General features: G+C 43.4%; 1 protein-coding gene across 3 annotated transcripts in view; it reads right to left on the bottom strand.

Annotated features, from left to right (window-relative positions):
- The window catches only part of FYN (FYN proto-oncogene, Src family tyrosine kinase), a 138,382-nt gene that overhangs the window by 13,212 nt on the left and 108,453 nt on the right, over nt 1-16,717 (bottom strand). The window contains exons 9-13 of one of the 3 annotated variants that reach the window (XM_084203508.1): nt 15,075-15,230; nt 11,309-11,488; nt 9,465-9,541; nt 9,208-9,361; nt 629-760 (exon numbers count right to left, since the gene is read on the bottom strand). In XM_084203508.1, coding sequence (XP_084059634.1) covers nt 629-760; nt 9,208-9,361; nt 9,465-9,541; nt 11,309-11,488; nt 15,075-15,230 — 699 coding nt within the window. Of the gene's footprint in view, nt 1-628; nt 761-9,207; nt 9,362-9,464; nt 9,542-11,308; nt 11,489-15,074; nt 15,231-15,699; nt 15,865-16,717 lie in introns of all 3 variants that reach the window. The other 2 variants (XM_084203507.1, XM_084203509.1) reach the window with 2 other exon arrangements.

Genomic DNA, 16,717 nt, shown 5'->3' on the forward strand with positions numbered 1-16,717 from the left:
CCCCCTCCTACAAATCTTAATCCATTGGACACTTGGCAGGGTTTCAACAAAGAGCCATGGGGCCTCCAGTTCCCCCATGCAGAGAATCTGGCCCTGCTGTGACCCTGCCATGAGCTCTGGTCTGCACATTACAGAACTATTTTCTTCCCTTTCTATCCATCTCAAAAGCAAGGATTAAAATTTAAGAGTTTATAAAAAAGAGATTTGATAGCACCAGACATTCAGACAGTCATCAAATCTTGCAGTGAACCAGACTGACAGAATAAACTGAGTAAGGCCTCTGTGGGAGTTAAACTGTAGGTATCTTACAGTAAATGCAATACTGTGGAGAGCTATTTGCTCCAGAATATAATAATTTTACACTGCTTTCATTAGTTGTCTAGAAGTTATATTAATTCAATTGAGCACAATTAAAACAGTAGAAATGAATGTGTTGAATTGTCCCCTTGTCATTTTTATCACAACCATAGCAAAGCAGCTTTGAGTCAGAACTGTTTTCAAGCATACACGAAACTTACACATTATAGACATTCTCCTTTGAGCTCAGAGAATAGAAATAAACATTGCAGCTTAAACATATGGCCCATTCCCCCTCCTTTTTCCAGGTGAGGCAGGACATTTTTCTTACCTGGGTATGGCACTCTCCCTTTTGTTACCAGCTCTGTCAGCAGGATCCCAAAAGACCACACGTCTGACTTTATTGTGAACCTTCCATACAGTGCCGCTTCTGGCGCAGTCCATTTAATGGGGAACTTTGCACCTAAAGAGAGAATACATGAGTCTTAACCAGAACAGAGACAGAAGCAAAGCACCAGGTCACAGGTGACTCTCGTGTTCTGCAACACGTGCAGGTGGAAGGAGCTGCAGACAAGTGTTACCCAACAGCTCCATAGAGTACACTCAGAGAGGAGAGGTGGGCAGAAAGTGCAGGGCATCAGGAAAGACTAAGCAGGGAAAGGGTCAGTTTGTCCCAAATCACAAGAGAAGAATAAGACACTTCAAGTTTGAAGTTTTATAAAATGAAAAAAAAACCCACCCCAGTTTTAAAAACAAGCCAATTATAATAGAAATAACTTCTCCCAAAGTGGATTAAGTATTTGCAAATCAAACACAGTTGCTACATAGAAGCAGAACTGAGATATACTGGATATGTACCTCCCAGTTTGCCTGTTCAAGCTGAGCAAAATGCAAATGAACAAACATGGTGAAAACAAAAATTAAAAGCAAACCCAATATTTCATTAGAAACACACAAGGATTTGAAAATAATACTGCTGTTCAAGTTGCTTGGGGTGCTTGATGTCAAGGCACGACTTTGGCCTGTGATTTATAACTTGACAGTGTGCTTTAAGCTCCTGGCACTGCAAAGCCTGTAGTGCCTTAAATACGTGCAGTTCTAATGTGCTCATCCATCATCAGAGCCAGTTGCAGTAAGGATAGTGAGATAACAAACCTTTAAACACTGATTTATTTGCTTTTCCAATCACTGACTGTTTTCTTAGGAAAAATATTTTCAGTATGACTTTAAAGAAAAGTCTTGTGGTAATAATAAACTCATAGTATGTACAAAAGATATGCAGACATTTCCCTGTGCCTTGTATTAACATACAGGCAAAAGAGTTGCATTGCTTATTGCTGATCCCTAGTGACAAATGCTCTTGAGTTTGGAAACAGACTGACTTTGACTTCACATCACCCTCTCATAAAAGCTCCCTTTGCTTTCAGGAGGAGTGTGAAAGTGCAACAACGTGGACAAATCACTCTCAGGGAGTGAACTTATGGCACTGTTTAGAGTTCCCTGCTGGCACTGTTCCTCCGTCACATCCAGGGCTCAATGTCCTGTATCTTCTGCCACGCACCCCAGTCTGACGTGACTTAGAGTAAAAAGCACACATGGTAATTCTCATCTCCTTACTTAGTAAAACTTTGATGTGCTAAAATTTTTTCTGCTCTACATGTAAATGATCCTAAGAGAGACTACTCTACGCTAGTACAAATACAATTTTTTTTCCTAGGGAGTATTGCAGTTGATCAGGTAAGTCCTGCTAAATGACTGGAAAATGTCCTGCTAAAGGATGAAAAAGATGCAAGAGAAAGTTTCAGATACCTAATGCCTGAAGTCAGGACCTTAAGTCTAGTTAAGCATCAGCACATCACTGGCTAGATTTGCAAAGGTCCTGGAGGATTTTGGATGCCTGTTCACTTTTTAAAGTCTGTCTCTTATGTATTTTCATTGCTTGACAGGAAGGCAGAACTAAAATTTGGGTGCTTGGCTTTGGTCTCAATCTCCCTCACTTACACTTCTTTGTGTGACCAACCTTGGCTTACAAGACTTAAAATTTGCAAAACTTTGTTTTCTCCTTTTGCCTTGGCTGTGCTGTGTGAGTCCTTTGCAGCAGAAGCTGCCATCACTTGAGCCTCTCTCCTGGAAGCTGGCCCTGCTCCAGCAGCACCAGCAGCCACGTGGGCTTGGCAACTGGCTGCTCCAGCTGCCAGGAGGTCCTGGGGCTGTACAGCCCATGCCAATCCCTGGAAAGCCTGCAAGCTGCATGTGTCTGGTGGTCAGGCTGCCCAGGCAGCAGTGCATGCCTTTAGATGGGCCTGTGCAGGCAGCCCTGGACGTGCGGGCCAGTGTCCCTCTGCTCTCTGCTACGTGCAGCCCGGACAGTGCACACACCCTGTGCCAGCTGGATGAAGGAATAGCTCCAGGCTGACCAGGAGCCTGAAGCCTCAGACCTTGGCTGGTGCTGGGTGGGATGGACATGCAGGGGAGCTTGATTGTTCACATATTGCACACATTTTATTCAACAATTTTCTTCTTCTTTAATCAGCTGTGTTTGTCTGAGAAACTTAGCCGAATCTGCTCAATTCCCTTTTGCTTCAAACTCAGATCCAAAGGTAGCAACCACCTACAACTCATCTTTGGAGGAAGGAAATCTCTTCAGACTCTTTTGTGGCCAACTCCCCCAGTATTTTTGTCTTCCTCAACCTACTGCCAGGGTGTCACTGGGAGATGAGTATGCGTTGTGTTGTCAAACCACAGGAAAACGAGAAGCAAGGTAAGTCCCTCAGAAGGGGGACCAATTCCAGGACATCCCTTTTCCTGAGAGCTAGAGCAGTACAATCCTCACTGGGATGTGATGAACACTGCTGGAAAGATGAATGGTCTGTGCTGAGGATTTTCCAACGACAGGACAGCTATTCATTACTTCTCTGTGCTGCCCCTGCTGTGGATGATTCTCTGTCTACAGCAATTAATACAAAAAATCACGTTCTGCAGTTTGTGCAGCATTTCCTGATAGATGACAGATTTGGACTGGTAGATGGGGAGGAGAAAAATGCAAGCTTGGCAGAGAACTTGCTAGCAGAGCCCTGCCTCATGGTTTTCTGCAACACATGTTGGAGGCTAGATGGTTCAAGAGAGTGCAGTTCAGTATGGCAGAGCTGTCAGTGAAGGGAGAGCAGAGACCGGGGGGAGCACACCAGGCTGGTGACCTGTAGGTACAACACATGCACTGCCTGTGTGGATGGGAGTGTGTTTGTTTGTCTGAGAGGGTTCCCTCCAAGGTGCTGCCCCTCATTCAGTGCCTGGAACTGGAGACAGAGGCAGTGCACTGCTCCGCACAAAAATTCCCAAATGTGTTGAGCGCTGCCCTGAAGCCTCCTGCTTGCTGTAGCTCCATGGAGTGCTAGCACAGGCCAGATGCTGTGCGTGGTTCCTGACAGACACACAGTTCCTGTGCTAAGCTCTCTTCCCAACACACTGATTAAAACCCCCAATGCCTCTCTCTGCCCAGGCCTCAGAAGCTTATTAAACAAACTGACTTTGTGCTGCAAACAAATTACAGCATCAGATAAAACGTGTATTACTGACAAGCATGTTAATAAATCTGATAAACCAAATCACCCCGGCTGACAAGGCAGCCCATCTCCTGCTCTGAAGGCAGATTTTGCATCAGTGGGGGAGGGATTTTTCTCTTTTTGTTGCTGGAACCTGTTTTATTACAAACCAGCACATGAGTAACCCCATGCATGGACACAAACAGCAGACTGCATTCATCAGGTCAGGATGACCTGTCTTTGCCCCAAAACAGGGTACTAATCTGCAGCTTTTATCTCAGTCCCTCTTTTTTTTTTTAATGTTACAGCCCGGGGAAAGCCTTTTTTGGGTTTCTGCACTGCTTGTAACCACATGAAACCAAAGCTGCTGACACAATTTATGGTTAGAGCAGCAGCCCCGAGCCTGTGAGGATTTTTGTGAGGCTCAGCCCTATTCTTGGGACCTCTGCCCGACTCTGCCCAGGCATTCACACAGGTTATCTCCCAGGAGGATTTCCCTGGGAAAAATCAATCCACGGTCCTGTTTCAATTCTTTGCTGGCTTTAAGCGGGTCATGTGATGAGAAGGAGGAGAGGGGGCTGGGATGATTGAGTGACCTTGAGATACAACTCTCAGCATGGTTTCTTCTGAGGCAAGCGAAAATCCCTCAGAGCTTTGGTTTCTTTTCAGATCTAAATCTTGATGAAGTAGAAACCTCTGAAATTCATGCCCCAGAGCCACTGCCAGCTTGATAATGGTCCTGTTCCTGGAAATGCTCCAAAGCTGCTACCTCTTGTACCTTAAAACCAAACCCAGTGGAGGACTCCAAGCTCTATGACCCAAAACCTCGGGGTCCGCTCGGGTTAGCAATCAGGGAATGTAGTGTGCCATTGGATTGCTTCTGGGGCTGGGAAGGCAAAGCGGTAAAAGGTAGAAACGAAGTGCTGAAGCAAGCACGAAACAGGATACGAGTCAGCCCCGGCAGGCGATGCTGGGCGCCGTGTGGGAGGGACCGTGCAATCGCATTTCTTGCGCTGCGAGAGCGAACGCGCAATGACGAGCCTGGCAAACACCAGCGATGCGGAGCGGGCTCCGCAGGCGGACCCCTCCCAGGAAGCGGGGGGCGAGGGCGGGACTGCGCCTCTGAACACCCCTCTGGCTCTCTGCCTGCATTCCCCCTTCCCTTCCCTTCCTTTTCCTCGCCCTTCCCCTTGCCCCGGCCGCGCTGCTTCCCTCCCCAGGGCAGAAGGCATCTCTGCAGGAGCGGAGCGGGGATCCCCCGGGACCCGCTGGCTGAGAGCCAGGAGCCCTTTCTCCCGGGCTGGCTCAGGGAACCGCAGGTGAAGAGCGAGAACAAAGCCCTGGACGCTGCAGCCTGCAGGGCAGTCAGTCACAAACCAGCTCTGATTAGCTGGTGAACAAGTCTCTGCAAAGGGAATGGAGAGAGCCTGGAGGGGCAGGGGGGGAATCCCGCCTATTTCTAGGAAATCAAACTAAGAAGCATCACTTGATTTTAAGCAGGGCAGGAAGGAGTTACTTCTAAGTGTTAAGGAGGCAGAAATGATCTGTGAGTTTACAAACACGTACTAGAGCTCCCAAAATAGCTCTGATTCGTCTGGAAGGCATCAGAAAGATCCTTATTGTTTCATGTGTGCTTAGAGTGGCACTACTGCAAGTGCTGCTGGTGTGTGCAGTAGAAACACGGCCTGGAAAACAACTCTGCACTTTTTATTTATTGAGAAAATTTTAAATTTGTATCAGCTGCCTCTGCTTAGAATAGTAACAACTCTAACCCAGTGGCTCTGTGGAGCACTGGCACTCTCCACAAAAAGGCCGTGTGCTCAGCCATAGCTATGAACCATATCAGTGCAAGGATAGCAGAACTTTGTGGGAAGTCCTTTGCTGGGGGTGGTGGGAAGTTTCTCTTTGTCCTGTAGGATACCACGAGTTTTCAGTCTTGCCTTACAGGGCTGACACAAGCAGCATCACCAATGGAAGGGAGCAACACTCTATGCCTGGCACACTGTGTCTGGGGAAGATGTTGCAACAGCCAAAAGAAGCAATGGGACAGGCTGCAATACAGTCCCCCAGTGTAGCCTTTGAAATGGGTGTCACTCCAAACAGGCATGTTTTTCCCCTCTGATTACTCACTTCCTCTAAAAGCAAGAGGAGCCAAATGCTCATTACAAGCCAAGAACTTTTTTTTTTTTTGTATTATTTAATGGCAGTGTATGGCTGCTAGTCACACACTTTAAATCATTAGTGGCATGACCATCTCTTTCCTTCCTGACAGTTGCTGAGAAATGGCACTGCAGACAACAAACTGCTTTTTATTTACCTCTCATAAATCAGGAGCAGTCAGGCCTCCTTTGTTCAACCCCAAAAGAAAATAAACCGGTCAGTAAAACATTACCACCAGGCTAAGTAATACCCACACAGGTTCAGGAATCCTGCACTCTAGCCTGCTGGGGCTCAAAGCATCCCCATCTGTTTCCTTTCAAAATATTTAATCAGAGACAAAAGTGACAGTGGGGGAAGGGAGCAGGAGATCAAGCGAAGCTGGAGAAAACCACCTCTTCCCCACGCCAACAATGAGCTCTGTGCTAACACACTTAAGCCAAAAGAAGGATGGCTGCTGAGAAGAGTGACCAGAGACTTTAATCTTCAGATTTTGCAAGGAAAAACATTTCCTTTCTCCCACAGGAGCTGCCAGTCTGGAGCGCTCCCTGCTCCCCTCCCCTCTGCTGGCCAAGCTTTCCTCCTGTGTCAAAATTCCCACTGAAGCAGTAGTCAGCTAGATAAACAGAGCAGTCCCCAGATGCATCCCCTTGGAGGCTGAAGTAATAGGTCATGGGAAACAAGCAGAGGCAACCATTTCCTCCTGATACTGTGGTCTCCAAAAAGCATTGCTCAAACTGAAGCTTAACTAAACAAGCCAGAACTGAATTCCAGTTGAAAAAAAAAGATCCATTGGTGCATTAGAAACCATTTTTCTCCTGCAATAAATCAAAGGTCTTAGGCTCACCCTGGCTTGAAAGCCAGGTTAATTGCAATGAAATGTAAATTGAGTGTGTGCTACTTGGTCAAAAAAAAAGCACCCCTTCCTACTCCTTAAGAAAGGGACAAAAATATTAATGAAAGTAGGAAAGCCTTTCTACTTGATACCTGTGGTTACAGCTCTTTGGGTCTCTCTTTTAAGGAATTCTGTAGCTCTGAAGGACTTCAGCCTGACTCGGGGCTCAGGGGAAGGAATTATTGTCTGTTGCCCTCAAGTATGGGAAGGATGGATGACTTCTCCATACTGGCAAAAGGAGATGAAGCCAGGCAAACATGACTCAGATCTTCAGATCATCAGCAATGCATTTTAAAAGCTAAACTAATTCTCCCTTCCCAGACACTTTTTCCTCAGTACAAGTGCTTTCTGCCATGAAAAAAGGGCAGAAGACACCCACAATGCTCCCTCTCCCTGCCAGGCCTGGTGTTACACTTTTCTCAAAGTTTCTGGATCCCAAATCCAGTGATTTTTATTTAAAAATCTAAACTTCTCCTCAATATCAGTCAGGTAGGTTTTCACAACTTTTTAAACATGTGAAGAGGGCAAAACTATTCTGAGAGATTTAAACTGGGAGGCAAACAGGTCATCATAGGATTTCCTAGGGATCAGGAGCCTGAAGAGATTTGGCCAGAAGTAGGTCACATACTTGTCTATGAAAACAAATAATTAGTCATGTAAAACTATACTTTGGGTGGTTTCCAAAGGGAACAGAAGACATGGAAGCAAACCAGGCAGAAATGGAGATAATATAGGATACTCTTTCAAAGCCATTTTGCAGACTGGATCTGCCTGCCTTGTTCAGAGAAAACACTTCTTGTTTTACACAGGGAAACAGCAAGCGGGCAGCTTTCTGTCTGCCAGAGCCTCTCCAGACACTCTTATTGCTCTAGAGAGAATGACACAAGCCTGTTCTTTTCTAACAAGAAGCAATTCCCACCCTCAGGCTGAAATCAATAGTAGTTAAGGCTCTGCATTAGTATCTGTCACGGTTCCTCAAGGACCCCACCAAAGTAATCAGCCTCGCTGTCTGACTGTGAAGCAGGCACCTTGCAGGGTGGATGCAGCCTGCCGTCCACACCCCTGTGAGTGGGTACTGCCCACAGCAGTTCGGGGGGTGAGAACAGCTTGAGAGCTGCTGCTGCTGCTCCCAGGCCAGGGCAAGGCATGCTGGAAACTCTGCGGCTCCTTCTGTCAACACTTGGAGAAAAAGTTACAGAAAGAGGTTAGCTGTTTCCTAAGAATTAATGGCAGGGTCCGTGCTAAAACAGGGACTTTGCTCAAGAGAAGAAACTCACAAGAGGAAACCCGCAAAGAGAGTTTTTGGTGATGCACAACAGGGTTTAATGGGATCCTCCTTGGCTTTGGCACTGAAAGGATGGAGTCGTGTTTACCAACACATGTTGAGCAAGCACTACCAAAGTACTGCCAGCAGAAAGAGAACAAAACTGTAGCTCTGCAGCTTGGACCAACATCTGACAACTAAGCATGACTTGTAAAGAATAACTAAAAAGAGCCTGTGACATGGCTCAGTTTGAACACACATGCTTTTTAGAAAAAGCTACAAAACTCTTTGATACATTTCTATAGAGTAGCAGTGATCATCTGTGCCCAGCACCCTGTGTAGCACTGGAAGATGGCATAAGAAAGAAAGAAAGAAAGAAAGAGAAAAAGAAAGGAAGAAAGGAAGAAAGGAAGAAAGGAAGAAAGGAAGAGAGAAAGAGAGAAAGAGAGAAAGAGAGAAAGAGAGAAAGAGAGAGAGAGAGAGAGAAAGAAAGAAAGAAAGAAAGAAAGAAAGAAAGAAAGAAAGAAAGAAAGAAAGAAAGAAAGAAAGAAAGAAAGAAAGAAAGAAAGAAAGAAAGAAAGAAAGAAAGAAAATAGAGTGCTTACAGAAGCAGCTCCATTGCACAGAGGCACAACTTTTTGACCTGTTTGAAATAAAGAAAGTAAGAATAGTACAGGAGTGATAGTAGTGGTTAGTAAATACTAGAAGGCACACTACAAAAGAAATACCCTACATCCACTTTTCTGGATTACCACATTCTCATAACCAATAAGTAAAATATCCTCTTTGCTATGGCACCATGAAGATCCTGTCTTTGCTGTCATTTCCAGCTGTGTTCTCACTTATCACCTTAGTTTCATTTTGGTTTTCAAAGAAAAGACAACGAAATAAGACGTTCTCTTTAGGACATGCATTCAGCAGTGAACTTCTGACTAAGAGTTAATGTGAGTTGAAGATTTACTGAAAGCAGCTCCGAAGCATAGGAGAGAGAGCTTTTCAAAACCACCTCCCACAAGAATGACACTCAGTGCTGCACCTGCTGCTGCATTTACCTTGTCTGGCTGTATATTCGTTGTCTTCAATCAGCCTTGCCAATCCAAAGTCGGCAATCTTGCATATTAGGCCGTTGCCCACCAGGATGTTGGCAGACCGCAGATCTCTGTGGATGTAATTCATCCGCTCGATGTACGCCATGCCCGCGGCCACCTGCGAGCAGCAGGAGAGACAAGCCATGCATTTAAAACAAACTCAGTTCACACATGGGCTATGAAACACCCACACCTCAGTGCTCAGTACTCTGGAGACAGACCTGGGCCGCCATGTCCACCAAGTTCGGTAACTTCAAAGCTCTTCCTTCTCCGTCCTTTAAGAAATCTAGCAAACTCCCTGTGAATGCAGAGTTGACACAACAGAGAGGTGTTAGGAAGACAACTCATCAGAATGGAGGTGCAATATTAAAGACAGCAATGTTTCAAGTTAAAGGGACAGTTTCAAAAAACCCCATGATATCTCCAAATTCTCCTGTTGTACTCGCTTCACTCTTTAAGTTGGCTTGCAGAAGAACGTGCAACTAGTACAACGAGAGTTGCAGGGAAAGGAAACAGGATTGTTTTAAATTTTCCTGACCATTACTGAGAAAGCTGATATTTCCCAACTTTTCCAGTGCTCTTTAAAGCTACATACCTGCTGCTCTCTAAAGGCCTCAGCTAACTGCAAAGCAGCAGCTCAGTTCCAATCCACACAAGTTATGGAAGAAGTCAGATCCTAGCTCAACCTGCTCCAAAAGAAAGGTCAGCCCAGAGACTGGTGAGCCCAAGGGGGATAGCATTGGCACAGGCTGTTTTTCCTTAGAAATGAGTGGTGCTCCTCCTCTAGATAACCCAGAATTAAATACAGCATGAATCATTAATTTTAGAAGACAAAGGAGAGATGAAATGAAAGCAACTTCAGCAAAAGTTATAAGAACATCACTTTCCTGTGCAAGGGAAAACAAATACCCTGTTGCCTTAAAAAAAAAAAGAGCCTAGGATGTATAGCTTCTGTCCTAATCTTGTATCTGAACAGAGAAGTGTAGCAGTCTCCTTTAAATAAGGCCAGAGAATTGGTTTTAAAAAATAAAGGAAAAAGACAGATGATTAAGCGTTTCTCCCTTGATAAATTGTCAGCCTCAAGCTCAGATCCAAAGATGTAAAATGTTACAGTACAAACCAGTAAAGTAAGCCAAAATAAACCCATACTTCAGAAGGGTTTTGAAAAGTCTTTATTTTTAAAGGGAAAAAGCATATGCTTGTCACTGAGACATATGATTAAAGTGTGAGTTAGTCAGGGCTTGGATGCCTCTGAGGAGGGAGGTGGGCAAGCACCTGCCAGGAAAATAAAAGTCAACTCCAAATAGACTGAAAGAATGCACTTAAAATTTCAGAGTGTATCCTCCAATGTACAATGAAACTTCCCTGTGAGAACTTATGTTTCCTATTTGGTTCTTTTGCTATTCCAAAACAAGCAGATTTTTTGCTCTGCTCTCAGCACCCTGCTGGAGGTCTGATGGAGCAAAAAGTTTTCTTTTTCTCATTTTACTACACTGTTACCAGCTAAGTAGCTTAAGGAAGAGACAAGGGGGAAGGGGAAAGTGAGGGAAAAAGAGGAGAGAAAGAATAATATGTGCAAATCATGTATTAAGATGGTAATGGGTGGACTGAAAGTGAAGTGTGATCTGAGAATGAGGTGCAGTGACAAGATTCAGGATTGGGTAAACAAGGAAACAGAAATCCTAGGCCAACAAGTAAACACTGAAAGAAGATGTCCTAAGAACTCTCTGATGCCAGGAAAAGCTAGGATCTTAGGAAGCAGCATATGGTATCATCAAACCTAGAAAATGCAATTCACTTGCCAGGGAAGTTTATATGCTGAAGCAGTTGGAACGACTTAGCCTGCACCAACTCCTCTTTCCCTCAGCTAGTGTAGATTTTTTTTGTGCATCAGGTTTTGGGTCCAGTTCATAGTGGAATTCATAATTCTTCTGAAGCCAGAGGTGACTCTAGCTTCCTGTTCCCTCTCTCCTTCCTTGCATGCACCCCGCTGCACCTCCCTCTGTATCCCCATGGAGAAACAATAAAGAAAAAATATTATCAAGCACAGCAGCTCTGGCTTCACCTTTACTCATGTACTCTGTGACGATATAGATAGGCTCTTCAGATACCACAGCATAAAGTTGGACCAATTTGTCATGTTTTAGCTTCTTCATGATTTGGGCTTCCTCTAAGAAGGATTCTGGAGACATGGTGCCAGGCTTCAGGGTCTTGATAGCCACTTTAGTATTTCCATTCCACGTACCTACAAGCACAGACACTTAGTTAGATTAAATATCTTTTGCTCCTTTTTCTGCCTGATGCCCAATGTAAGCAAGGAAAATAATAGCAAGGACATTTAATATAAGATTTTTTTTTAAATTTGGTTTTTCATGTTGCCTTATCATTATATTCCTCCCACACCTCCTTAATATTTTATTCTTTTTCTGCTACACTGAAAAATAATACTCCCATTGGCACTGGAGCACAATTGCTGTTGTCCTACTCAGACAGTGTTTCCAGTGATCTCCACAGAAACTTTCTCTGAGTAAGAAACTTGGGACTGCTGAAACCCATCTTTGTGTATTCCCTTGCTAACAAGTAATTGCTCCAGACAACAACCCAGCTCCAGTCACAGATTTGGACAACAAAACCAGTTGAACCAGAATTTCTCAAGTTGCAAGGCATTTTAACATTTTGGTTTTGTTCTCAGTCAGATTAAAACAAACAAACAAAAAACCTCCTGAGAAACAAATCCTGAAGTGATTTCATTTTGGAAAAACAGGTGTGTTTCCCAACTGAAATGTGTCTTTTTCTTCCCCCTCCTTATCCCCAGGAGCTTCTGACAGAAAATGAGGTGTTCCTGTCCACTTCAGTTTGGTCTTTACTAGTGGTCAGCACTGAAATAGACAAGTTGCATCATTTTTCAGCCATCAGCTACCGAGCTTTCTGTAACGTCCAAAAGCCTGCACAAGAACCTGGAGAGAACTGGGGAAGGCTGACTCAGGGCATTGTGCAAGAGGTGGGGCTTCACTTGGGTATTAGAAAGGGGGAGGAGGACTGGAAAGAAGGAAAACCCAGAAGACCTATTAATGTAAACAGTGGGGATTTTTTTGGTTTTGTTTTGGTTGTTTTGGTTTTTTTTTTTTGTGGGAAGGAAAAGGAAGGAAGATTAAAATGAGCAGAAATACCCCTTTCCTAACTGCCTTCTGGTTGTCCTTTGCCCAGACTAGCCAGAGCCCTGCTCCAGAGTCAGGGCTGACATGGCTCTGAATGTGATCTGTAGATAGGGAGCTGCTGTGTGATAAGGCAGAACAACACTAAATTACTTCAGGAATTAATCACATTAAAAACTGCTCTTCTGCACTTGAGCATGAGGACAGCAGAAAGCCCACAAAGTACACAAAGGCTGTGTCATGAAAAAAGGTAACATATAATAACCCTGTTTGTTAAAAGTATGCAGACAATAACAGGGCTCAGCTGATTCATGGGAACTGGTTAGGCCAAAATAACTTTATCATGAGCTTTTGCAACCTGCCAGAATATAAATGATCCATAAAATGGGTCTTTTTTGTGCAAATGCTCCGGTCCCAGGTCTGCCTTGCCTGGCTGAGGATAGCAGAAGAGCAGTGGAGGAGCTGCTGCTCCTGTGCTGCTCCTCACTTTTAAAGGGCAATCCCAAATGTCTGGGGGGGCTTGAGGCACAAAATAGTCAAAAGTGTGCAGGACAAGTTGGTTTTGATTATGCTTTCACTTCATTTCCTTCTGCCAGTTCAGTGCCAGCTGTCACTGAGCTGACATTTCCCTACACTGTCAGTGGAGTAATGCCTTGAGTTTCCTCCTCTGCTACCCCAGCACACTTCAGAAGGACTCCTGAAGCCCTAATTTCTCTCAGTCCTTTAAACCAGAGCTGAAGCAGGACTTTGCTCTAGTGGCACTCCTGTGTAAGCTGGGAAGGATGTGGTTTTGCCTCTAATTTCAAGCAGGGTGGCCAAAATCTTTTCTGATGGGTGACAGGGAGCGTGTTTTGTCTGGAGTCTGAGGCTCCAGGCTGCAGTGGGCCATCAGTCACGGCCACTTTTCAGAGGTACCACCAATTTTATATGAACCAGGAATAAAACCAGAGTTTCATGGGCACCAGACTGGCATTCATAAAATAGGATCTCACCTCGTGTGTTAACAAGATTAATTGTGTACTATCTATCTGTTTAAATAAAAATCCCAGGACTTGTTCTATTACCATGAAGTGTTTTCAGCAAGTCTGTTTTTAAATACTTTTATGAATTTCTGCAGTTTGAAAAAGAAAATAAAACAAAAATGCTCACTTATTGTCTCAGCCCTGATTCCAGTTTAAATTCTTAAATTTTCTTTTTCTGTTTTGGTATATTTTTCTAATAGAAAAGTAGCATAGACTTCCCTCTGAATTCTGCACATATGTAGTTAGTTACTACTTAATGTGTTTTTTATTAATTTTTACTGTGTTAATCTACTCCAATTTGGTAATGCTTCAGGGCTGCTAACATATTTTTTTACTATACATTAAGAAACAGAATTTCATAATTGTAATCGTAATTTTTGCATTTCTGACAGCTACTTGGTACTGGTACTTCGCACTTTATTTCCCATAGCTGATTTTTTTTCTTTTTTACATTAGTTCCTTTAACTTGTCATATCAGTTTAAGGTCTATGGCACACAGAGCTGACCACTAAGTACTAACCTCAACTGGAAACTTGCGTGTACGTTCAAGATGGAGAACAAGAAGGAGAAACTGCAAATATCTGGAAATGCCAATAGAAATGTGTGCAGCTTTCTTTGCAAGAGGTCAACTGCAATTCTGTGAGATTCTATAAATTTCTATATTTCTAGTCTATAAATCCTGTAAATCTCACAGACTTGCTGCTGGGCTCCCTGCTGGAGCACCCACTGGTTGTTTTGGCTGTACATATTTTTGTGTCACTGCAACAAAAGGAGTGGTCAAACTGCCCCCTCAAATTTCTGAGAAGAAACAATATATAGTGATTCTTTATTTGAATTTGTAATTTTAAAGTGTATACAGACTCTATACAGAACAGAATTTGGCCAGAAATTGTGCCACATCTCATGAAATGGCCACTATATTGTGTTTCAATGCTATGGCCGTACTAAGATTTATGTATATTGTAAATTGCTGTTGTTTTATACTCATTAAAAGAATGAGGCCCATGATGGGTAAGTTAAGCTGGCAAGTGTGCAGAAAACAATGTCAGTGGATTTGGAAAAGGTCAGTATTTCTGGACTTCAAAGTGGGGGTTCAGCTGGGTCTGGCAAGTTTTGCCTCTGTTGTCCCTGGTCTCTATATTGAGTTACTGGGTTCTGCTGCAGACACAAATTGCAAACAGACTTGAAGAAGTGGATGCATGGGAAAGCTAGCTTGACAATATCAGCTTGCTGATATTTTCCATTATTTTTAAGCTGGGAGAGTGGATGGAATCATTTTCAGGCTCTGATTCCATCAGTTCTACAATACGCAAGGAAAGAAAAATGTCTACTTACCAGATTAATTTCTGGTTAGCCATTCTGCCTTACAGGTTTAGCATCATTCCTATTTTAATGCCTAGCAATTGTGTAGTCACCCAAATAAACCCCAGGCAATTAATGAATTTTAATGCCCTAACCTCTCATACCACTGTGTGCAAATGAAAGGAAGCTTCCCCGTGGGTTACTGTATTTACCTTTGACTGTTTTGGGCAATATAAACTAACATTTCACGCTATTCTGATCTTTTAGCCTTAAGATCTATACTTGAAATGTTTATTTCTGCCAAGAGGGCCTTAAAAGATCCATCCAAAGCAAAATATATTCTCTGCCTTACCACGCCACACTTCAGCGAAACACCCCTGACCAAGCTTCTGTTCCAGAAATAATGAATCACGTGCAACTTCCCATGCATCTTTAGCCAATCCAACAGTTTGTGGGGTATTATTCGTAGCAATCACAGTTAAGTTAAAACACAAACCATCAGCTTTCTCTATAGGAGAGGAAATTAATAAAAAAAACACACTTATAATCCAAAATTATGCATGCATTGAGAAAGATGGAAGGTGAGGATCTCTCAGTGCTGCAATAAAGTTCATTTGCAAACACTGGTTTTTGGATGCTGAAGGTAAGGACTTTGGTTAGCTTGCAGAAAAAGGCTCCTTGGTATAGCTAAGAGATTACTATGCGAGCCTTGATTTATTATTAAGACAGTGGTAATTTTTCAAAATCAAGACCTTCCAAGGAAACATGGATTTTCCGTTTTCTTTTGCCATCAATTATAGCGAAAGTTGAAGATTAAAGAATTTCAAAGTCAAAGACATGATTCCAAAGACATTTTTCCTAACAGTTTGAGCTTTACTAATTTTTCTTCTTGCGGGTCACAATGTCCTACATTTTCACCTTCCATCTTGTAATCCCCACACAGCGAGCTATTTTAGAGTAATTATTTTGCTCCATACCCATCCATACTTCCCCAAACTGCCCATTTCCCAGTCTCTTGATCAACTGTAGGGATTCTCGTGGAATTTCCCAGACATCTTTGGTTTTGACAGACAGATCAGTAAGCCTTGGCATTCCTTTATGACAGGGGACTACTAAGCGGCAGCAAAGACCTGCAGCTCTCTCTGATGGAGCCAGAAGTGAAGCCAACAGCAAAGGAGAGGAAAGAAAAAAAAGTGTGACATGAAACAAATACAGTAAGCATAAAAACAATGCTACTCACAACAGCTGTTAGTTGCATACCACAAAGCATCCTGGAAGATTAGGAACTGAACATTGAAACATATTCATTTGAGACAGAACAGGAAATATTTTAGTCTCTGCACAGCCTGAAATGGAAGGTGACCGCCATTGGTTTCTCTTGCAGGCTCAGGATTTCCCTCCTCCCACAATGCTGCATTAAGATAACCCCTTGAGTGACTGGTTCACTACGGTACAGTACAGCTTTTTAAAAATAATCTGTCAATTACAAGCTGAATTGTTTCTGAACTGAGTAAAAGAAACACGGAGAAGATTAATTACTTCTTTTTCTGAAAAATCGCAGCCGTGAAAATTTGGTGGAATTTTGTAGCCCGGGAAAAGGCATTTTCCATATTTTGCTCTGTGAAAAGGTGTCTTTGTAGGTGTCATACAAGTCTAACATTCTTTCTAGAGCAAACCTTCATTAACATATGCAGTACCATGCCTCCAGAGCTACCCTGCCTGGCTTCTACTGATTATGCCTCTGTGTTGCACAGAAGTGGCTGCTTCCATGTCTGTTTGTTTCTGCATCTGTGCATGGAAAATATGCCACCCAACACATACCAACTGTGAGGTACAGTGAGGTTGTAAATTATCTTCCTTATATGTGAGCTTTTATACCTCATTTAGCTTGAAGTAGAGTCACCAGAAACAACTAGAAATTCTCCCTGGCAGCACACACCCATCAGGAATTGGGTGGAGAAGACAGCCAGATGTCTAGTATGAATAGCATAAGAA

This window comes from Fringilla coelebs (genome assembly GCF_963513975.1).
Source record: "Fringilla coelebs genome assembly, chromosome: 3".
NCBI classification, from domain to species: domain Eukaryota; kingdom Metazoa; phylum Chordata; class Aves; order Passeriformes; family Fringillidae; genus Fringilla; species Fringilla coelebs.